This window comes from Phocoena phocoena, chromosome 15, assembly GCF_963924675.1.
Source record: "Phocoena phocoena chromosome 15, mPhoPho1.1, whole genome shotgun sequence".
NCBI lineage: Eukaryota > Metazoa > Chordata > Mammalia > Artiodactyla > Phocoenidae > Phocoena > Phocoena phocoena.
The window spans coordinates 76,945,935-76,968,597 of record NC_089233.1 but is presented as its reverse complement, the minus strand read 5'-3'; the positions used below and the strand labels follow the sequence as shown (position 1 = coordinate 76,968,597).

The 22,663-nt window shown below is 44.5% G+C and overlaps 1 protein-coding gene across 1 annotated transcript; it reads right to left on the bottom strand.

Annotated features, from left to right (window-relative positions):
- Positions 1-739: 739 nt before the first annotated feature.
- On the bottom strand, positions 740-15,120 carry PARD6B (par-6 family cell polarity regulator beta). The gene is made up of 3 exons (XM_065892981.1): positions 15,055-15,120; positions 10,204-10,426; positions 740-1,569 (listed from the first exon to the last, which is right to left on the bottom strand). Exons 1-3 carry the CDS (start codon positions 15,118-15,120, stop codon positions 740-742), a joined length of 1,119 nt encoding a protein of 372 aa, XP_065749053.1.
- Between the last annotated feature and the right edge of the window lie 7,543 nt (positions 15,121-22,663).

Sequence of the window (22,663 nt, the reverse complement as noted above, 5' to 3'; positions counted from 1 at the left end):
AAAAGGCAGACAAACAAAATATACACACAAACAACAAAAGGAATGATTTCTAATGAGATTTGGAATGAGGACAAGAAGAGGTTATGGGAGAGAGTCTCCCATGGGCAAACACGGACCTGAACAACTGTTAGAGTTTCTTAATTCAGGAACATAGCTTCAATGCTTTATAACTTAGGAAGCAACCCCTAAAAACAGTCAATTGATTTGATTTCTTAGAAATTAGGGGAAAAAAAAGCATTTGAAAAAATTACTCGCTACAATTAGCAACAGAGGAACAATATTAAAAAATCAAAATACAACATGGGGAATATAGGAGCCAAGGTCCCAAAGTACCGAAAGAGAGACTCAGACTTCTTCACGTTAGAAAATATACAGTTAAAGGAAAAATCAACCAGGCTCTGCACAGCAGGTTAAATATGCAACCACTTCAAACGGAAATGATCTAGTCCTTATGTGTAGTTCTGGGAATGTGCTCTAACATCCAGTCCTCTATAGACAAAATAGCAAAAGCACATCATTTCATTAGCAAAGGCCCCTTTGTTTTAGGCTTAAATTCACCTCTGACCCACTGACGTTTATATTAATTATCGAACTACTATTTTAATAACATTTTAAGCTTGCAATATATTTTTTTCATGCCTATCCCAGATCACTGGTTCAGAGGTACATATGCTTTAAACTAGCCAATTTACAAGTCTCCATGGCATCCTCACTCAGAAAACATTCAGACGCGATGGTTTCATAGTGTTATGATCGTTCCATCTTCTTCTAAGAGTTTTTGATCTGGAGCGCGCGTTTCAAATTCTGTATTTGTGCCACTTGCTAAGGGCGCTAAGCTCACTTCATTAGAAGGAATAAAACCGTTCTGTCCAGATTCAAAACTGAGTTCTATTTGTGTTAATGATTCTAGGCTCTCGGTGTTGCGAACAGCCTTAGGGATCTGCTGTGGCACACCATTGTCTTCAATAATAATGTCATCTTCATCGCTGTCTTCATCCTCTGGCTCAAAGCTCGGTTCGATCTGCTGTGGATAGCCAGGAAGGCTGTTGTCAGTAGACTGGCCAGAGCTGCCGGAAGTCCGACTGTTCCTAATGACGTTATTCCTCTGGTTTGCTGGTCTCACTGTGATGATGAGGTTGCGGCTGTTTGCAATCATCATGTCAGTTACTTGATCTAGACTCTTCCCGGAAACTTCTATGCCATTAACTTCTAAAACTTCATCATTAACGGCTAATAGTCCTGTGCTTTGAGCCAGACCTCCTGGCACAAGTCTGGATATAAAGATCCCTGGGACCTTCTCTAAGCCATGGGGTGTCACCCTGACACTGGAGCCGTCCCGGATGTAGAATCCTAGGGGTTTCTCAGTGCCATATTTGTAAAGACGGACCCTACGATGTGTTTCTGGGAGAATATCCACGTCTATAATAGAAGACACAGGTCTGAAGTCCTGGGGCATACTAATGACTATGTGTGGCTTTTTTCTATGGTTGTCAGGACGCAACACATTGGTTAAAACATTCTTCTTCTTTATTAGTGTGTCTGTACCAAAGGCACTGTAGTCTGCTTCTTCTGTTTAAAAATAAAATACAATAATTATAGAAATGCTGTAAAAACGCCCATTTATCTACAGTGAAATCTGTACAGAAAGGACAACTCAAATATATTTGATACATAAACAAACTCGTTAAATATCTGCCTGTTCCTATCGGCTGAAAATGTAGCGCAGTAAGACATGCTATACCAGAAAAGCCCAATAGGTGGCCCTCTCGAGTATTCACCATGAAGTTACCAAAAGTTGAAGTTAAATTTGAAAAAGCTCAATGACTCAAACATTAAATATGGCAGATGAAATTCTGATAAGCCCCGCACACACATTCTTAAACACCATTTAAAACAAGTTATTTACATTGTATTTTCCCTATGTTTGTTTAAACACCTCCAATTTGCATGTTTATCATATTTGACTCAATGACACGAAATTGGGCACTTTTGAAACTCAAATACCTGTACTAGAGTCTGGGAGGACAGTGTACAAGCAGACTTCTTTTTACTGCGCTTCGCAGATAATTGTGTTTTTTTACAAATTGAAGGTTTGTGGTGACCCTGCACCGAGCAAGTCTACCGACGCCATTTTTCCAACAGCATTTGCTCACTTCGTATCTCTGGGTCACATTTTGTTAATTCTCGCAATACTTCAAACTTTTAAATTATTATACTTGTTACGATGTGCTTTGATCAGTGATCTTTGATATCACTACTGCAGAAAGATTATGACCTGCTGAAGGCTCAGGTGATGGTTAACATTTTTTTTTAGCAAAAAAGTATTTTAAACTTGAGTTATGTATTTTTTTAGACATGATGCTATTACACGCTTAATTTGTGCAAGAATTCATGTGACTTGCTTTATCGCGATATTTGCTTTATTGAACCCACAATATATCTGAGGTCTGCCTGTAATTAAATGAAATGGATAATACACATAAAATGATAATGTAATTAAATGAATGCATATCAAACACAGGAATTCTGGTCTTCTGCAAATACACTCTCCCTCAGTTTTCTGGGGGAGTTCTTAACCTTTCATTTTCCCACTTTTGAAAGAGGCTGAGGTATAAGACAGAGACAACAGGGAGGGGTGAGGATTCTGGCAAAGCTGAGAGCTCCTGCCCCATTTAATGGCATGGCTTTTCTCGCTCCAGGCAGCTTTTCTTCATGGACTGTAGGAATTTGTGTGGACAGTCCAACTTGTCAGAAAGTCTTGTTTTTTTAGGTTAAAAAAAAAAAAAACCTTCCCATTTAAAATGCCGACACCTAATTAAATAACAACAAAAACCTGTTTGAGCAAAATAACATCTGGGGGTTGAATTTATTCTTCAAGCCAGCAATTTATAATCTCTGATGTAAACCAGGGAAAACAGGGCACTAAAACTAGATCTCCTTAAATCCCACAGCTGGAGGTAGACAGTCTACAAACAACATGTCTCATCAGAGGATGAGGAAACAGAATTAACAGCAGGCATAAAAGGTGAAATCACATTTCAAAAATAACTGGAATGGGGATAAACTAAAAAGTCACAATCTCCAAGGATGAAAAAAATATTTAATAAGAATAAAAAAGACACAAGTGCCCCCACCATCCCAAGAACTAGTTTAAAGTCCTAGTCTCAATCACTGCTACAGACAACAGTAACATCACCAGACTGTGTCTGCACAGGGCTTCCATCTGTAGTCTCTTGTCACCCAACTCTCGGCCCCCCTGTCGTTAAGTATTATTACCTTTACTTAATAGACCAGGAAATTAACAGTACAAAATAAGGTACAGACAGAAGACTGGCCCCAGGTTTTCTTACTAAGGCCAATACCATACATGTTCAATTCACACAGTGAATGTTAAATGTCCACTGTGTGTCAGAGCCTGGAGAACTTCAGTATTTTTTTCTCAGTGCTGCTGGAACACTCTTCAAAAGCTAGTTTCAGATAAATGTACAAGACTAGGGGTACCTGGGGACTTCCCTGGTGGAGCAGTGGTTAGGACTCTGTGCTCCCAATGCAGGGGGCCTGGGTTTGATCCCTGGTCAGGGAACTAGATCCCACATGCATGTCACAACTAAGGAGCCCCACCTGCCACAACTAAGACCCAGTACAACCAAAAAAAAAAAAGCCTAGTGGTACCTGATTTGGGGGCATTTTCCCCCTGGGGATAATTTTGCTTCATTTATGGAGAAAGTACTTACACTGTGTTCTTACAAAGACAGAAATTTATTTATAATTTGGCTTGGGAAATAAACTGACTGACAAAAGAATCTTTTGGGCAAAATGTAGCCAGAAATCTATCAACAATGATCTTCTACTGAATGTGTTTATTCAAAATTGTATATTTCATTTTACAATCAATTAAGAAAGCCCACACAATTTTTATATGGGAAATTCCAGACCATAGGAAAGGAGAACAAAACTAAGTTGCCTACATACCTATTCATGGGAAACCTGACCAAAAAACCCCCCAAATCTGCATAATTTGGCATTGCATCCAGACTCTGTTTGAATGCTCTCTGCTAAATTCTCAAAAGCAATATGCCCCAGTACAAAGGCACCTTTGTTCTCCCATCTAGCTAATCAGTTTCCAGCCACTGGGAAAAGAAATATTTTGGCAGAAAGCCAGGGTGCAGGGTGTCGGTTTAAAGTGTAAAGGTGAACATCTACAGGGAACAGGCCTGACGTTCCACCTGAGCATGTCTGTCAAAGTACAAAACTCAGAAAGAGACGGAAAGTTGGAATCCTGGCTCACGGCAACCTTTCACTTGTATAAACCCAGGCTTTATGCAACAGTGTGTGATATAGGCTCAGCGAAACCTCACCTATCCCGAGCCTGACAATCTCAGCTCACCGAAACAGACAAGGATCTACCCCTGGAATGCCGCCAAACAGCCAAACTGGATGTCTTACTTCCTTACACACAAAAAGCCCCTGTGCTTTACTCACAGAGGAAGGGAGCCCTGAAGGGCCTCCCTCTGAGTCTCTTACTTTTTAAACATTAATTCCAAAAAACCCTGGTTATCTCATTCCTCAGCTCACAGTCTTAAGTCACAGTCAGGGGTAAGGGTCCACCAGTGAGTGGCAGGCACAGATACAAAAAATAAAAGCCTACAGTGAAGAAAAAGCAAACCTGAAAACAAACAAACAAAACAAAAGCGTTATATAAATCCCAGCAGCATCCGTGTACAGTAACAAAACAGTAACAGTTCATGGTAGAGTCATCAAGAAAGTTCAAGATTATGACCCATTCAAGTTCAGTAGGAAGACAGGGGAAGAATGAAATAATTTTTGAAATTGTTCTAATCAAGGGGTGGACAACCTTTTTCTGTAGAGTTTGTACAGTAAATATTTTAGGTATTGCAGGTCATACGGTCTCTGTTGCAAAAGCAGCCACGGGCAATACAGAACGGAGTGATCATGGCTGTGTTCCATGAAAACAGCCAGTAAGCCTGAGTTTGCCAGCCCTTGTTCTAATCCAAAATGGTTAAATGAAATACATGTGGCAACTTTAAAAGGATTAAACATCACTTAAAGCAATATTCAAATTCTGCAGATCCCTTCACTTCCTAATATAAGGAATAACAAATGCCAGACACTTAAGAAGCACCTGCTACCATGTGGCTAGACATCGTGCTGGGTGCTGCAGATCCAGCGCACCAAACAGCTAAGGTGCTTGCTTTCATGGTGCTTACAGACTAAAATAGATGGCAATTAACAAAGAACTTGAAACCATTATATTATTACAAAGGTGCCAAGAGCTGTGAAGTTTATCAGTGGGAACTCAGCCTGGTCTGCAGGGTAAGGCAAGGCTTCTCTGGGGAGCGTGGTTTATACTGAGACTGGAAAACAAACCAGTAGCTAATCAGGTAGAAGGGAGGGAAGAACTTCCGGGTGCCGATACAACAAATACAGAGCCGGGCAGGATGGGGTCGGCGGAGGAGACGGTGAGAAGGCAGGGTGGGAGGGGAGAGAAGAGGAGGAGCTGGAGCCAAGTCCAGGCGGCCAGGGCCCTGCAGACAGACAGGGCCTCCGGGGAAGTGGGGAGGATTACCGGCTTCAGCCTGAGGGCAAAGGGAAGAAAACCAAAGATTTTGGTTTTCCTACAAAGCTCACTCTGGCTGCAAGCTGGAGGAGGGACCTGCGGGGAAGACAGGAGGTTTTACTGCAGGTAATTTAGGATGGTACCTGGCCTGGGGCAGAGGCAGTGGAATGGGGAAATAAGCTTGAAGAGTAATTAGAACACATTTTTAATAGGCTTGGTGACTGAAAAAAAGGTATGTGTCAAAGGTGACACCCAGGTTTCTGTCATAAGCAACTGGCGTCACATTCTGAGCTGTTACTCAGAATTTTTTTATTTCTGGGGCCGTACCTTCTGTTAAACAATTTTTCACAATTTACTATTAAAATGTATACTCCTTAGACCATTTCTAAATTCAACCCTGACTCACTAAAATATAACCTTAAAATACAGCTCCCAAATAACATCCCACACACAGTAAAGTTCTAAGAGACAGTTTAAGTGGCTGCCCAGTTCCAGGTGTCTGGGCCACAAGGCCACGTCCTAACGCAGATGAGGCTTAAAGCAAGGCCCTTCTGGTATTTCCAACATACTCCTTTGAATAAACCCATGGTACAAATGTGTTTGTCTGATGGCACACAGAAACAGACTGTGACACAGCAAGAAGTTGTGGTGTAGGTATTCTGATCAGATCTGGCGAGAAGTCCGTGCAGGTCAATGGGCCTCAGACTTGGCTGATCATCACAACAGGCTTTTAAAAAATACACATTTCCCTGGCTGCATTCCAAACCTACAGGAATGACCTGAGTACTTTTTCTAAAGGTGCAACCTTTAAATATTTTCTGAGATTGTTTACCATACAAGAACCACCTGAACAACAAGAGAAGAAAAACTCTCTTTTTCCCTCAAATAAATGAGGAAATTCTAAACTCTGACAGGGTAAGGGGGCTGGCAAAAGCCCTAGGATGCTCTGCGAAAGTAACTTTTAAAATATCAGGTTTTTTGTTTTGTTTTTGCTTCCACAATAACAGCCCTGGAAATAGAGTCTGGGTTTTCTCCTCTAACAATAAATTATTGTAAAACATAAAACTTTTCAAGATATGCAATGACGCTACCCCCGAGTTCAAGCTATGAAGTGGTTTATGCCTTCAATCTTGAGCTTTCACTTCAAAGAAGCTTTATTTGGTAGAGGGTATCAGATTTTAAAAGGTCACACGGTTTAAAATTTAAAATCGTTTTCATGTCTGTCTTTTAAAAACATCGCCTGGTGCCACATCAAGTGCAACTGCTGCCCTACTGGTTCCTAAATTGGAAGCAACAGGCCCGTAAAACAGAAAATGTGCTGTAATTAAGCAAGAAAATGTAACTGTACTTAATGCCATGTTTTACATTAGTTTCCTGAATTTAATGTTCATTAAAGTTTAAGTAAAATCAGCTTTCTACTTAAGCATCTGTTGAGCTCTGCTTAAAAGAAAAAAGGTATCACCACAAACTACAGGGCACTGTGTAACTCTGTAAGACAGACAACAAACATGTTAACTCTACCTAAATAACCAGAGAGTAATGTGGTAAAGGTGGAGGTTGGGGGGCCCTAGCTAGGGTGGTCAGAAGAGGCCCCTCTGAGAAAGTCATCTGAGCTGAGAACTGAGGGAGGAGGAGGCAGCCATGGGACCAGCTGCAGGAAAAGCGTTGCTTACAGAAGGAACAGCAAGTGCAGAAGCACAGAGACGGCAACAAGCCCGCTGAGTCCTAGGGACAGAAAGAAAGCCAATGTGGTTGCTGTGAGGGGGGAGTGGGAGAATGGAGGAAGGAGACGCTGCTGTGGAGCACAAATCAGGATGTATTTTATTCTGGATGCAACGGAAACCATTGGAGGGTTTTCAGCAGGAATGAATCGACTGACTGACTTTTCATGTTTTGCTTAAGTCATATTTGTATTACAGTTACTTTTTTTTTTTTGGCCGCATTGGGTGGCATGCGGGATCTTAGTTCCCCGACCAGGGATTGAACCCGTGTCCCCCTGCAGTGGAAGCATGGAGTCTTAACCGCCGGACCACCAGGGATGTCCTAAAGTTACATTTTTAAAAACAAAAATTTTCTGTTGAACACACTGCCTATTTCTAGATCAAATTCTAAGGGCTCTGAATTGTATTGGTTATTTACCTCTACAGCATAGAAAACTTTTGTTTACATCTAAACATATTTGAAAAGGAAACAGCAGATGATAACCGCCCTTAAAAGATGTTAGGATTAATCCTATGATCACGTAAGTGTTACAATTCCAGTAACAAAAACATGTGGTAGTATAATCCAACACCTATAATCTTTCTAACGAAGGGGATAATCCAACAAGTTCTGTCAGATGGCAGTAGTTTAAAAATAGTCATTCTATATTTAAATACATGTTCCAAACAGCAAATTTATAATGAAAATTACAACTGCTAACAAGACAGGCCTTCTATGCAACAACGATTTAAATTATTCTGCTTAAAGTGACAAGTTCCACTCCAATGTTTTGTCTTCTCTTCCTTCTCCAACATTCTATACATAGCTTTCTAAGAACCATCCCTGCTCTTCATCTCAGCAAGCCCTTATGTCCACTCCCCAAAATTTCAACTATCACTTTTCTGCAGACTTTCAGCTCTTTGATCAGCCTCTAGATTTCCACCCTAAGCTCCAGCCCATCATTTCTGATTTCCTACGGGACAAGGTTGAAACTCGCCAGCCAGATAAGCTTTTTTGTCCTATAACCAAATCAATTTTCTTTCCAAGTCAATCTCTCTTCCAGACTGTACCTGTTTTATGGCACCATCAGGCTCAAATCCAGAAAGCTATTTTCCTCTGGACGCCTCTTCAACCCTCTGCCCTCCAGGGGGGAGCGCAGTGACTCTCAGATCCTCCCCTTTATCTTCCTCACCTGGTCTCCTGCCGGGGCAGCTTCTCAGCGTCTCTCACCCCCCTGCTCCTTGCTCTCTCCTGTAAGACTGCTGCATACTCCAATTCATCCTGAACAGCCAAATGAGTCTTCCGGAAGTAACACTCTAATTGTACCACACCCCTGCCACATACCTAGGAAATCCATCTTAGGGGTCTTTGGGAAAATGAATTTGCATGTTTGTAAAGTATTTTGTAAATAGTCAAGTGATACAGATGTAAGTTACCCTACCCTTGGAGGTTTATTTTGTTGGCCGGACTTTAGTTCCTCCAAACCCAGAAGCAAAGATACACAATCAGTGGAATTTCAAAGCCCTAGGAGTGGTCCAATGCTTATCAACTGATTGGAAAGAAAGTTTCACCTTCAAGGGTAATTTCTACCCACTCTCTCAAACTGCTTTCTGGGTTGGTTTACAAACACAGTAAGGCTTTGATTATCCCACCAATACTGGGCTTGTGGCTCTCATGTCACCTTTCCAAATCTCTTCATTTACCAAAGACAAAGGAATAAATGGCACACACCATGGCCATCTACAGGCGGACACAGATAAACAAACACACACACACACACACACACACACACACAGAGGAGGCCACAAAGTTAAAAGTTTTAGGGCTCAAAATACGTTTCAATTTTTGCCATATAGAGTGGTTATTTTAAAATGTTCTTTTGCAAGACCAATATCAACGTTTACATTCCTCCAAAATAATGACTTGCTCTCTGATTTTCCAGATAATTCACTAGTTTTATTTCTGTGAAAAATGCCTTAAAAGGAAAGAAAACATTCACCGGAGGCATACTACATGCCAGAGCACTGCACTGAGCTCATTTAAACTTCCTAGTAATCCTATGAGATCGTATGTTCATTCTATAGATAAAGATACCGCGACCCAGGAAGAATAAACAGCTTTCCTTCAGGTACCTATTAAGTGGTGCATACAGATTTCAAAGTTAATTGCTACCAAAAAAGTAGAATGTTTCCCTGACTCCAAAGTCATACTCCTCCTACCACATCTTTCTGAATGGACAAAATTCCATTCAACAAAGTGAAGATTCAATAAATTCCTAATTTCCATTTTTAAAAAATCTAAGAGGTTATAAAGTAATTAAAATCACAATCTTTCGGACTTCCCTCGTGGTGCAGCGGTTAAGAATCCGCCTGCCAATGCAGGGGACACGGGTTCAATCCCTGGTCTGGGAAGATCCCACACGCCACGGAGCAACTAAGCCTATGTGCCACAGCTACTAAGCCTGCACTCTAGAGCCCACGAGCCACAACTACTGAGCCTGTGAGCCACAACTACTGAGCCGGCGTGCTGTAACTACTGAGGCCCACGCCCCTAGAGCCCGTGCTCCGCAACAAGAGAAGCCACCTCAATGAGAAGCCCGTGCACCACAACGAAGAATAAGCCCCGCTCGCCGCAACTAGAGAAAGCCTGTGCACGGCAACGAAGACCCAACGCAGCCAAAAATAAAATAAAAATAAATTTTAAAAAAACCCGCAATCTTTCCAAAGTATACTTAGTGAAGTGTAAAGATGTCAATTAAACCAATAATATCACAGATGTCTTAACTCACTTGTTAGTTAATATGGTAAGAAGATTCACACAAAATGTCTATTCATTAAATTTGTAGTGAATTCTGTGTATCCTATCAATGAGGAAAATAAACAACTTCTAATTCTAAAATAATTTTTCTAAACATTGTTACTTACCCTTTTTTTGTATAAAAATCCTAAGCAGTGGGTTGGCCGTTGAAACAGCTTTGTGATAATTATCATCGTTATTTATAGGTAGTAAATCTCCGTGGATGTCTGCATAGCCTACTAAAACGTCAACATTGGGTATCTTATGAACATGTTGCAGTAATCCATAAAACTCCTCAAACTTTCCAGGTTTTGATCTTTCCAGTGAAAACCGACGAAATTCAGCTCCAAACTATAAATAAACATATTAATTTTAAAAAAGGTAACAGGATCCAATCTTAAAATGCACGACAGAAAAATTCACAGGCACAGTATTTCCCTTAATGAAGAAGACAGTTCCAATAACACGGTCTATTGTCAGAAACCTCATTATCAGGAGATAAAACAACGTAAGGAAGGCACAGGAATGTGTCTGCTCACTGCTGCATCTCTGAAGGGCATTCCCTTCAAGAGATGCAGGCTCAACTTAATCCCTGGGGTACCCAGGTCTCACTGGGGACTGTCCTGCAGTGACTCAGCTCAAACAAACCCTGTCTGCAGCCCAGATCCTGACAGCAGTACCTGCTCCTCACTCAGGCCATGGGGTAACAAAGATGTTCCTAAGTCTTTATTTTGACTGGTAGCAAAAAGCATCTAAGTTTCCTTCCCCATAAAAGGAATTACAATTTCACAGGAAGTGGCAAGAATTAACAGCAACATATACAAAAAGGACTTTGAATTTCTTGGCACTAAGGTAGGATACAAATGGAGGTATGTCATATAAGAAACAGGTCTAGAGATAAGAAGTGTCTTCCCTATGTTAATCTTAAAAAAACACACACACACAATACATTAAATATATGTCCTACAACTCTCCAATTAAAGCAAAAGTGTTTACGTGCTTGGCACAGTGCTAGGCCCTAGAGAATGAAAGGCTCAGGCCTGCACCAGAGCTCAGAAATTAGTGGGGAAAGAGAATAACTATATGAGAGGCATTAAGGGATCACACAAACAGGGAGGACGACACTTCCATCATGCCCAATATTTATCTCCACAATTCTGGTTCTCGGGTCTGCTTCCCTACTCTAGATTCACACCTCTGCCTTCCAAATGCCAAATTATTTAAGTGGTTCTTACTCAACACGAAGGACTGGCTTCATCTAGTCCATAATAAACAGGATCCATGACTTAACAATGGGACTAGCATGGCATTTCCTCAAATGTGGAAACGTAAGAAAGATTCATCAGCCTTCCTCAAAAAGTGCCCCAGTCACACAAGTTTGGGAAATGCTACATAACTATAATTACACTCTTAGGAATCACTGTGGAGACCAGATATTAAACGCTCAGTTAAGTCCTGTGGTTGATAAAAAAAAAAAAAAAAAGTTTTTAAACAAATGTTTGCCAAATATGTTTGACCACTGAACTCATTTTTCCTCTAAATATCTATTATTGGCAAGAAACACTAATGTACCCCTAAGACAGCCTTAAGCATCTTGCAGAGAAAGTCCCTATCAGAATAATTTGAGCAGGTTACAAATGTGTCAGTTCATTTCCCTAAGGATCCCATGGTCTCTCTGAACTCACTGCTTTTGCTATCTCGAAGAAGTTCATCTGCCTTGCTTTATACCCACACTACTCACTAGTTTTAAATTAAAATGAAAAATTACTAAAACCACTTCTTACCTCTAACAAATCAAAAGTTTCCAAAACACATTCCTGAAACATAAACACTAACATCTGTCAAGAACATAAGGTGACTCATACCTAAAGCACTCAAAGTGTAGTCATACCTTCACGTTTCAAAGTAAATAATAACTGGGGAACACCCTTCATATCAGAGTTAGTCTTATGATGTTATAAAAAGTCATAGTTTCTTCTCCATTTTCTTTATTCTGGTATCACAACATCCTAGTGCTTTCTGATTCATCTCAGGGTTTTATTACTTCCCCTGGTGAATGGGAGTAACATCTAATAATTGAATATTTTAGGGCTGCAATGTTTTTGCTAAAGCTTGTGGATAAAAATTCTTTGCTCAACATTTTTTTCTCTTGCTTAAATGTTATGATAAAAACAATGGAAAATTGTATGGCTTCACAAGTAGATGTGCCCTTTTGCAATGTTAGCAGGAAAAAAAAAGAGAAATTGTTATGCTTCTTGCAGCAAAACAATAGGATTAAGAGAACTTTTTACTACATGAAGAAAAATACTAAAATAGAGATAACATTAAGACCCAATCAACAACTATTATAACTTTTCTTAGCCTGGTCTAGTTTGCCTTGGTCACCCAGAATGTGTATGGACACCTGTCTCCCAGCATCTTTTGGTACACTCTAGAAATGAAAACTTAATATTGTTTGCCCATGAATAATAACTAGGAAATGTACAGCTCAAAGACTATTCCAAGTGTTTAATAACCTAAGGTTATTAAAGGACATCACCTTGATTATTAAGAGCTTTTCCAACTCTGGAGAAACAGGAAGATAAATCAGTTACCAAAAAAAGTCACATGGTAACTGGTATCACAACTTAACTATAGTTATATTTGCATTATCCATTACTTTATTTGTACCAATTTCCCCCTTCCATGAGCAAAGATATGACGTTGACACTGTTTTCTATGCAGAAGAAAAAGAAATCCTGAAACGTGGATCTGTACATCACCAAGTTGTGGTTACAGCCTCTTAGCGACCAGCTTTGTAAAAAGCTGTGATATCACCAAAGCAGTGAAAAAGGAAGTATTGTTTCACACATCTGTCCAAATATTTTTTAAATGGTAAAGATGCCAAATGTTTTATTTAATCCATTAAATATATATTTAAAACATAAGGTGCCACTGACACACTAGAAACAGCACCTCTACTGTGCCTATTTATCAGCGGCTAGAACACTAGTGGGACCACACTTTATGAGATGCAGGTTCTCAGAATGCCTTGATTCTATTTAAGAGACACGGTTCACCAGAAGTCCAGTATGGCACGTCAAATGTATAATGGGCAGTATGGGAAAGATTCACAAACCAGATGACAGAAAAAAAGGGCAGAAAGCCTGAAATTCCAGTCCCCAAGTGCTCGAGGTTTTCTAGTCTGAGAGATAAATTACCATTTGACTGTATTTATCAGAACACCTAGAATCCCTACTCATTTTTTCCTATGATAAAAAGATTAAATACTTGCTACCAAGATTAGGACCACAAACTGAATTGTAAGATTATGCAACATCATAAATGTCTTTCTTTTCTTAACCTCAACTCCCACAAACCCAAACTAGATTTATGACAAAAATGCCATGAGAAGGTTCAACCACTGGCCACGGAACTACCACCACTATACTGCTAGAGGAAAAGCTCTCTATATTTTGAGTTATCTTAACCCTTAGTTCAAGGGTGTCACTTCAATTTGCTATGGCAGTTCCACGGAGGACACAGGAGACAGCATAGTCGTGAACCGGCTATGACTACATTTCTATTCTTATTAAGCAGAAGGGTTTCTTAACTAGTGCCTATTCTGATACACGAGTTAAGTCAAAAATAACATTGTAAAATAATGTGAAAAATGAATGCAGATACTCTTGATGTGATCATCTCAGTTACAGCAACTTACAGAACTTTGCTTATAAAGTTCCAGATAATAAAAACCATTCTACCACAGGCTCCAGGGAGCCTTCCTACTCTACTTCACTGAAAATCACTCCTGGATTTTGCATTCTCCTCCCCGCTACCCCACCCCATAGTCTTACATTCAATGATGTTTCATTATTCTTAGAGTTGATATGCTTTTACTTTTCTCCTATTCTTTCATGTGTTTTGATCTTCCCAACTCTTTATTTTCAATGTTCTCAGGGCCCAGCCCATGTCCTCTTTTTTCTATTCTATAAAGCCTAAAACTTATTTTGTAAAAGGTTTTAAGGTTTTGTCATAAAAAGCACACCTTGTCGAAGTCATAAGCTTTCTGAGCCCCCCGTCTTCTCAGAGGATCAGACTAGGTTATCTAAGTCCCCTTTGGCTCTTCAATTCATGAAATGCTTGCTGAAAATGTTCCCGTAGCCGCCGACCATCTTCAAATTCCATCTCAAAACCCCCGTTGGAAAGCATTCCCTCACTAATCCCTATACACCGTCCTGCTCAGGGAGCCCTGCAATTTAGGAATTCAGTGGATACTGACGTAATTATCAGCAGATTGGCATACCGTTGGTCAAGAGTGAAAACACTTGATGTGAAAAGGTAGCAGGATGGAATGAAGAGGGCACCCAGACTCAAACTGTGAAGTGCTACTCAAACGAAAGGCGATAGTGTTAATTTTATAGATTAAATGCATACCAAAGTTAGTGCTAGAAAAATCTCTAAGCAGGAAGCAAAGCTAACTTTACAAGGGCTCTTGAGTTCCCTGGGCTCTCTCCTTCACCACTTGATGCACCCTTGAGCCACAGAAAGGGGTAACATTTTGTGACCACGGATGTTCCAAATACTCTTTACTCAGAAGGCCAAGAGGTAGAATTCCTCCAAACCTTTCGTACCACGTTGCGCTCAAACGCCTCCCATCCTCGGCTATACCTCGGCCCTTACTCCCATCCTTGAACAGGAATGATTTTTAAGGAGATAGATTAAGCGCTCAGCTGGTCTCCTCCCTACCTGGGGCAGGGGCAGACACAACCCCCCACGCTCGTCCTCTTCACAGCAAGCGTATTATCTACCATCTCCTGCCTCCAAATCCCACCATCGCGCCCACCACGGTCCCAGACAGCGGGCAGCTCCTCAGGCCGTCGCCGGCCAGCCCTTGGCTTCCCCCAGGCCTCCCCCAGGCCCCGGGAGCACCCCCCTCAAGGCTCTGACCGCCAGTCCCCATCTAGCCGGCCGCTTCGCCCAGCCCGGGCCCCGCGCACCTTGCTCTTCACCTCCATGGTGCCCAGGCAGCCGCTGCCCGCTCCGTGCCGGTGGCTGCGGTTCATCCTGAGGCCTGACCCGCAACAGCCTCCTCCAGCCGGGCCGCCCCTCGGAGCGCGGAGAGCGAGTGCCCGGCCGCTGGGCTCGGGACTCGGCTGCGGCCCAGGCGCCTCCTCACAGGCACCTGCAGAGGGGCGACCGTGGCTCGGGTCTCCGCGCAGAGCTCCGCTCGGCTGGCTCCTCACGCGGTGGGACCGAGGGTGAGACTGGCGGCGCGGCGGGCGGGAACGCGGCTCCCTCCCTCCGGGCCTCTGCGACGGCCGCGACGGCGAAGGAGGAGGGGGCGGAGCACAGGGGACAGGCGCCGCAGCCTAGCTCTCAGCCTCTTCCCCCGCGAGCCCGCGCGCGCGCACCCCAGCCGGGCGGGAGCCGCGGCACGTGCGCGCGCTCACCTGCAGCCTCTGTAGACGCCTTGGAGGCTCGCGCTCCGCCCACACCCAATGGGAAGCGCGCACCTGCGCCCCCAGCGCCAACCAATCGGTACACGCCTCGCGCAGCGCGTGGGCGGGCCGCCTCCGGGAAAGTCCCGCCCGCCGCCGTACGATTGGTCCCACGCTACGAGGGAGGGGCGGGATCACCTGAAGCCGTGGACCTCCTCTCCCGACCTAGCAGGAGAGCTGGAAAGCGCATGCGCGGGCCCTGGAGTTTCCGCCCCGGGAAGGCAGGCCGGAAGCGCGAGCGCACCTGGAGATGAGCTAGGGCGCTGGGCCTTTTGCGCACGCGCAGGCGCGCGCCTGGTTGACCCGGACCCGGCTCGCGCGCCGCGGGGGAATGGGAGGCGAGGCCCGGCTGGTGCGGAGGCGGGGTGGGGCTGCTATGTTTCTGCCACCCCTTATCTTCCTTCCCCCTTGGGATGCTGCAGCGTGCAGCTACGCCCCTCCACCACCCATTTGCGTCGTTTAGGGGTCTGGCTGCAACACTGATTACAAAATTAAAGTTTTCCCGCCTCTGCAACAGTCACTGGGGAAGAATCTCAGGGCTCTACTGGCTTAGTTTTGTTGGTAGTGACTCTTTCTGCAATCCGTCAAGTCCCATAGGGTCGAGTAGCCGCTGGGAGGGAGGGAAAGTGGGCAGAGGCTCGGGATGGCTCCTCGAAGGTCCGGCTTCCCCGAGTACTTCTAGACCGGCCCTCCAGGGCTTTCTTTTTTTCTTTTCTTTTAAATTTATTTTTAACCTCTGAAGTCTTCCTCTCCCTCCAGCCATTTCTGGGCTATTCGTTGTGTCCACCAATGACAGCCTCCAGATTGCCTTTGTCCCCCTCCCCCCAGTGGAATGACCGAGCTATGTCTGATAACAAAAGACTGACTCCTTCTCTCTAAATGCCCCAGAGCTGGGTTTGTTCTCCCAGGGGCCCTTTTCAGCACTGGCCGTGCTGGGGAGGTGAGGAGGAGACCCCCAACGCTCCCCCACACACACCGGCAGGGGGCTCATCATGGCACTGCGGCTCATCAAGGAGCTGTGAAACCCTCCTTTGAGCTGGACCTGGGCCGGCGGGCGGGGTTTCTAACCTGAAATGGCCAAGAAGATCTGGTTAGGGTGCTGCATTCCACCTGAGTCCTCCGAGGCTTCCTCCCCTTATCTCATGCCTCCAATCCCTCCTCACACTTTGCACCCCTCCATCCCAGCACTTGTGTCAAGTTCCGGTTTCCCCATGTGTTTTGGGAGTAATCTGCTCCTGACCGAGAAGGACGGCTCTGAGAAGGCAGCGGTCTGCTTTGCTCACTGTGGAGCAGTAGCACCTACCTGACTCCTAGCAGGTACTCAGATATGTCTCTGCTGGGTGCTGGAGCTGAGGAGGGCGATTTCTCCATACTAACTTTACCCCACCTGGGCTCAAAGGTGAGAAACCCATCTTTCCCCCTGAGGGGTTCAGTCCAGCAAATATTCGTGGGGGAATTTAAAGTTTTTCTGGCCATTTTGGGTGGAAGTCCAGATGGAAAGGATCCCATCCCAAGCTGAGTAATAATAAAACTGCCTTCTCTACCCCCTGTTCAAAAGCACCTACTATGTGACTCAAGCTAAACTGGAAATGAAGTGTGGTGCTGTGATGGGGCGGCATGGCAGTTTGGTCTCAAGACCCCTTAATACTCTTAAAAATTATGGAGGGCCTCCAGGTATTGTGTTTATGTGTGATATGTCTTTCAACAGTCATTGTATTGAAATTGAGAAATGTTTAAAACACAAGAATACACAAGCACACATACCAATAGTCATCAGGGTGATGATATCGTCACATGTCCTGTCCCTTCTGGAAAATTCCATTGTATACCTGTCTGACAAGGAAGGTGAGAAGAGCAAGTGACATCTTAGTATTGTGAAAATAGTTTGGGCTTTGAGACTCACCTGAAAAGGTCTCAGGGACTCCCAGGGACCGCTGGGATCTCTGTTCTCAGCTGTCACCTCCCAACCCCCAGCTGCCAGGGCTACATACTGGGCCCTAATTCTGTGGGAGCTATTGCTGGGTGGTGGAGCTTTATTACTGTTATCGGTACTGATTTATCAAGCCCCTTTTTAAAAAGGAAGTTCATGGGTGCCAACACACCTGCGTGGGCCCTGCATTCCTGGAGGTGTCGTCACATCCTCTCTGTCCTCCCCCGGGGTGTGGCATCCCTCTTGGACTTTCCTTTCTAGAAGGGAGGGCCCGAGCTTTCTGGATCTCCTAAGTGGAATGTGCTCTGAGGCCTGCGTCACAAGTGCGCCTGGGCTGTGTAAGGAAGGAATGTGGAAAATAGTCTGAATTTGATAAAGGTGGTGTGGAGGAGGGGAGCCCTTTCATTCCGAGACGGCTGTTCCGGGCACACGTTTGTTCGCAGGGCCTGAAATTCAGCCTTTCTCAAGAAGTATGAAGCCCAGAGAAACAGCAGAAACAGAGAAGGGTTTATATTTTTGTTTCTTTGGTTTGAAAACTGAACCCTAATCTCATTTCTCTCCATCCTCCCTCCCCACCCCCAAATCCTCAAGCTAAAGCTGATCAAGTCCTACATGGGGGATGAAAAGCTAGTCCCAGGCCTGGGAGAATTAATACTCAGTGAGTTAGGGAGATAAGCAAAGTGAGTGGATGACACAGATTCTATAAATTTCAGGTTCACAAAATCATTAGTTGGGAATGAGTATCACACCCACACACTGTCATATCTCCCCCGCCCCAGCCCACCTCCACCCTCTGAAAGAAGCTAGTGAGGGTTCCATTTCTGCTTTATCCCTCTTCCCAATACTTTCTGTCTTTAGTTCTTCTACAACTTAACACAACTCTTGTGTCTGTTTGAAATTTACCTTGTGAGGTGGAAAGAGCTTGTAATTTTCCACAATTCATTTTATTGATTTACATCTTGCATAACAATGCTTATTTCTTTCCTTCCTCCGCTTAGGGGGAAAAAAAAGAGGTGGCAAGAAATCACGTATAATGGTGGTGAGAGATTTTTTTCAAGAAATTTCTCTTGCCAACTCTTTTCCTCCTTGATTGCTCAAGTACCAGTTTTGATGGAGCTGGTTAATAATTCTTTGAGAGAGAGGTGAAGTGTACATTTATGAATCTCAGACTACTCACCGAAGCATTTTAAGCCCTTTGCAGAGTTGGAATTAAGTCACATGATCCGTTTTCTGGTTAATAGCTTATAACACTCACAGCTAGGGAAACAAATGAATTATCTCCTGTAGCTTGTAAGAAACTCAATGCCATTTTACTTAAAAACCCATCTTCATGGGAGGCAGCGTGTGCTGGGCAGCGTGTGCCGGGCACCGTGTGCATGAGCCCTGCCCTCGAGGAGCTTTGCTTTCTGACCTCTTGCCTCTCTGGGACTCAGTTTCTCCATCTGTAAATGCAGACGGAAGAGATCATCTTGACAATCCCTTCCAGCTCTTAACATTCTGTGTACCCCTGGGATAACGGAGATTGATCATTTATTTCAATGAGTTCATGCCAGGGATGAACTAGAATGAAACGCGTAACCTTTCCATCAGGGTCAATAGGCAGGCAGCAGTCATCAGCTAAAATATTCCACTTCCTAGGACGTGTTGATGAAGATGATGATAACTAACATTTACGAGGGTCCACCCTGGTGCTGGGAACTGTGCTACGTGCCTTCCCCATGAACTATCTTATTGGCTTTTAAGGAGCATGGAAAAGCTTTATACTTGGAGGCCCTGAGATCTTAACTTTTTTAAGTGATAGCTGTTAATTTGAGCCCTTGCTCTGTCCCTTGCTGGCTGAGTGACCTTGACCCTGTTCGTTTAACTACTCAGAGCCTCAGATTCTCTCCTCAGATGAGAAACTATACATGAAACTGCTTTGCAAACCATCAGGTTCGGTGAGAACATTGGCGGTTATTATTTAGCACATAATATTGCCTACCAAATCTTTTGGTAGAATTTCAAGAAATTCTTTGAAATAAAACAGAAATGTGTAATAAACCATTCTTCTTGTTTTCACACGGGGTGACCTTTTAGTGGCCATCTCTTAGAGATGCCGAGAGGCAGCCTAGAGGAGTCCTTAAGAATGTGATTCCCAGATGCCCACCTTCACTCCTGCCTCTGGCATTTCCTACTGGTGTGACCTTGGGCAAGTTCTTAAGCTCTCTGAGCCTCGGGTTTCCTCACCTGTAGAATCAGGATAATAGGAGCATTATTTGTCTTCATTCATGTACAAAGCACTTAGGATAGGACCCAGCACAGAGTAAGGGCTCCTTAAATGTTACCTATTATTGTCATAATTGCTGTCTATTTTTATTACCTACTGCCATAATAGAATTCATTAATGTAATAAATATTTATTAAGCCTCGGCTGTGTATACAATACGGTCCTCGGCATGGAGTTAAAGAATAATTTAAAAAAAAAAGAATGAAGGTTTGATTTCTACCATCTAGAACTTCACAGTTCACATAGACGTTGGCTGAGCAGGCATCCTTGAATGCCTACTAAGGATCAGGCAGAGACAATACTATGAATGTGATCAAGTTCTTGCCTCCAAGAATCCAGAGTCTAGCTGAGAGTCAGACCCTTGGAGAGATGCCTTCTGGAAGCGATGTGTGGAGTAGGTGAGGGGGGAGGTTTGCTGGAGTTGACCATCCTAGAGCTCACATCTGGCTCCATCACTAACCAGCTGTGGAACTGTGGGCACACGTCTTCATCTCTCTGAAGACCACCTTCCTCAGGAGTGAAATGAACATAGTGAGAATATCTACCTCTTTTGGATTCATAAATATTTATTGAGTGTCTATTTTGTGCCAGATACTATTCTAGATGGTTAAAGATACAGTAGTAGCGAAGACATGACCCAATCCCTGGCCTCCTGGAGCTGACATTCCAGGGGAGGAGAGAGACAGAATACACAAGTTAATTAATTACAAAATATAGCATGTTAGTGATTAGAGCTATGGAGAAAAATAAAGCCGGGAAGGGGGATGGGGAGGCCTAGGGAGCTTGGGGGTAGGGGGAGGTGTAGAAGGAAAAGGAAAATTTCAAATAGGGTGACAGGGGTGGCCTTTCAGGGACACTGGAGATGAAAAAATGATCCTGTGTTTCTCTGGCTGGTGGGAGCGGGGGCGGGGGAGCTGAGGGTCGAGGACGCCTTCCAGGCAGAGGCTCAGCCTGGGTGTGATGATTAAAGGAGATAAAGCTCGCTCCGTGCCTGGCACACAGCGAGTACTCAGAAGACACCAGCTGCTATTTTGAGCCATTACTCAGGGCTAAGACCGGGGCAGGAAAGAGGAGGTGGGAGCGGAGAAGAGAGGATGACTAAGTCAGGCCTAGGGGGGAGTCTGGAGTGTTTCACGGGTGAAGTGACTTTGGTTAGAGCCAGGGCAGAAGAATGAGTAGGAGTTTGCTAGAGGCACGGGATGGTGTGGCGGGGGAATAGGGCGGGGGAGGAGGCGTTCCAGGGAGAGGGAGCCTCGCAGCAGAGGTGTGGAAGCCGGCAGAGAAGGCGGTGTGTCCCCTGCGCCCTTGCGTGGGGGCGCGGGTGTGCACTAGGTGGCGGCCCTCTCTGGCCACGCGGGCTGGAGGAGGAGGTGGGAAGTGATGAGATGGGCCTCAAAGGCCACACTGGGGAGTTTCTGCTTTCTCCAGCTGGTGCTGGGAGACTCCTAAAATCTTTAAAACTGGGCAATGAAAGGAACAGATTTGTGTTTTCATAAGATCTCCGGAGGACGTAGGCACTGGGGCAGCGAATTTAATGAGTCTTGCAGGGAAGGGTGTCATTAAATGGCAAAACGAGTGGTGTGGCGCGTGGGACTTAGGGAGGGGCGGGCCGTCCAGCCCTCAGTTATCCCTTCATTCAACACATCTTTCTGGAGGCCCAGCTTCGGGCCAGGCACCGGCTGGATGCCGGGGCCGAAATGGGGAGGAAGACCAGCTCTTTGCACGAGGGAGACAGATGAGAAGCAAGTAAACCCAATTTTGGGGTGGGGGACAAGAACGGGATTGCTTTACCACCCAGGCAAGTGGCTGCGATGGGTGCAGATGCCAGGCGGGGCCTGCAGAGGGGAGAGCTCCGGCCGAGTCAAGAGCTCACGAAGCCCAGCCCAGCCCGTGGGTCTGTATGACGGTGGGCTTCATAGTGGCAGGTCTCGTGGTTCTTGAAGAGAGGCTGGACATTTTTACGGGGAACTTCCTGATTTTTAACTGCTGGCAGCTGATCAAAAAGAGTGCAGTGACTGAGGATAACTGGAGTGTGTACGTGTGTTTGTGTGTGCGCTCGCGCACGCACGTTCTGCTTAGGATGGGTTGTGGGAAAAGCGCCGAGGAGGTGCTGGTGATGTATTATAAGGTGCTGGCTGGGGCGAGAGGGAAGAGCATGTGCTGGAAGGATCCAGGCAGGGCAAAGCTTGATGTGTTTGAGGAGTTAAACGGAAGGCATGGCTGGAGCTGGAGGAGAGAAGGAGAAGAATGGCTCTAAACGAGACTGAGGGTGAAAGGGGGGCAGGGTGGGTTGTGCAGGGTCTTCCAGGCCATGATGACTTTGGATTTTCTTTCAGGTTCATTGAAAAGCCATCTCTGAATCATTAGAAGTCATTCTAAGTTCTGTGGCATCTGAATCTAGATCTAGGAGGGGGAGGAAATGCAAAGGAGGAAAATGGCAAGAACAAAGTCTCTGGTTCTCAATCATCCTTGAGCAGAGGATGGTCAAGTTGAAGGAGAGCGAGGCAGGCAGAGCATTGGGATGAATTCCAAGACCCTGGAGAACCTTGGGAGATGACATTCCAGCAGGGAGGTTGCCGCCGTTTTATGGATGTCTGTGAACCAAGATCTTTGGTCTCTTCTGGATTTTTATCTTGTAGGTAGGTCAGAGGGTCCCAAACATGCCTGAGGATAACATTCTCTTGGGTGATTAAAAATGCAGATTCCAAGGCCCCTTTATGTGATCCCATTTCTGGAGGCCTGAAGTGGGGCCCAGGGAACCAGTAATTTTAACTATGGTGATTCATCCTCTCCAGTAAGTTTGGGAAATATTGAAGCAGGCACTCAGGTGGCACTGCAGGTTTCTGACCTGGGAGCTGGGAACTGGTATTTTCAGATGGATTTCAGGAAAGAGTTTGCAGGCAGGAAGACCG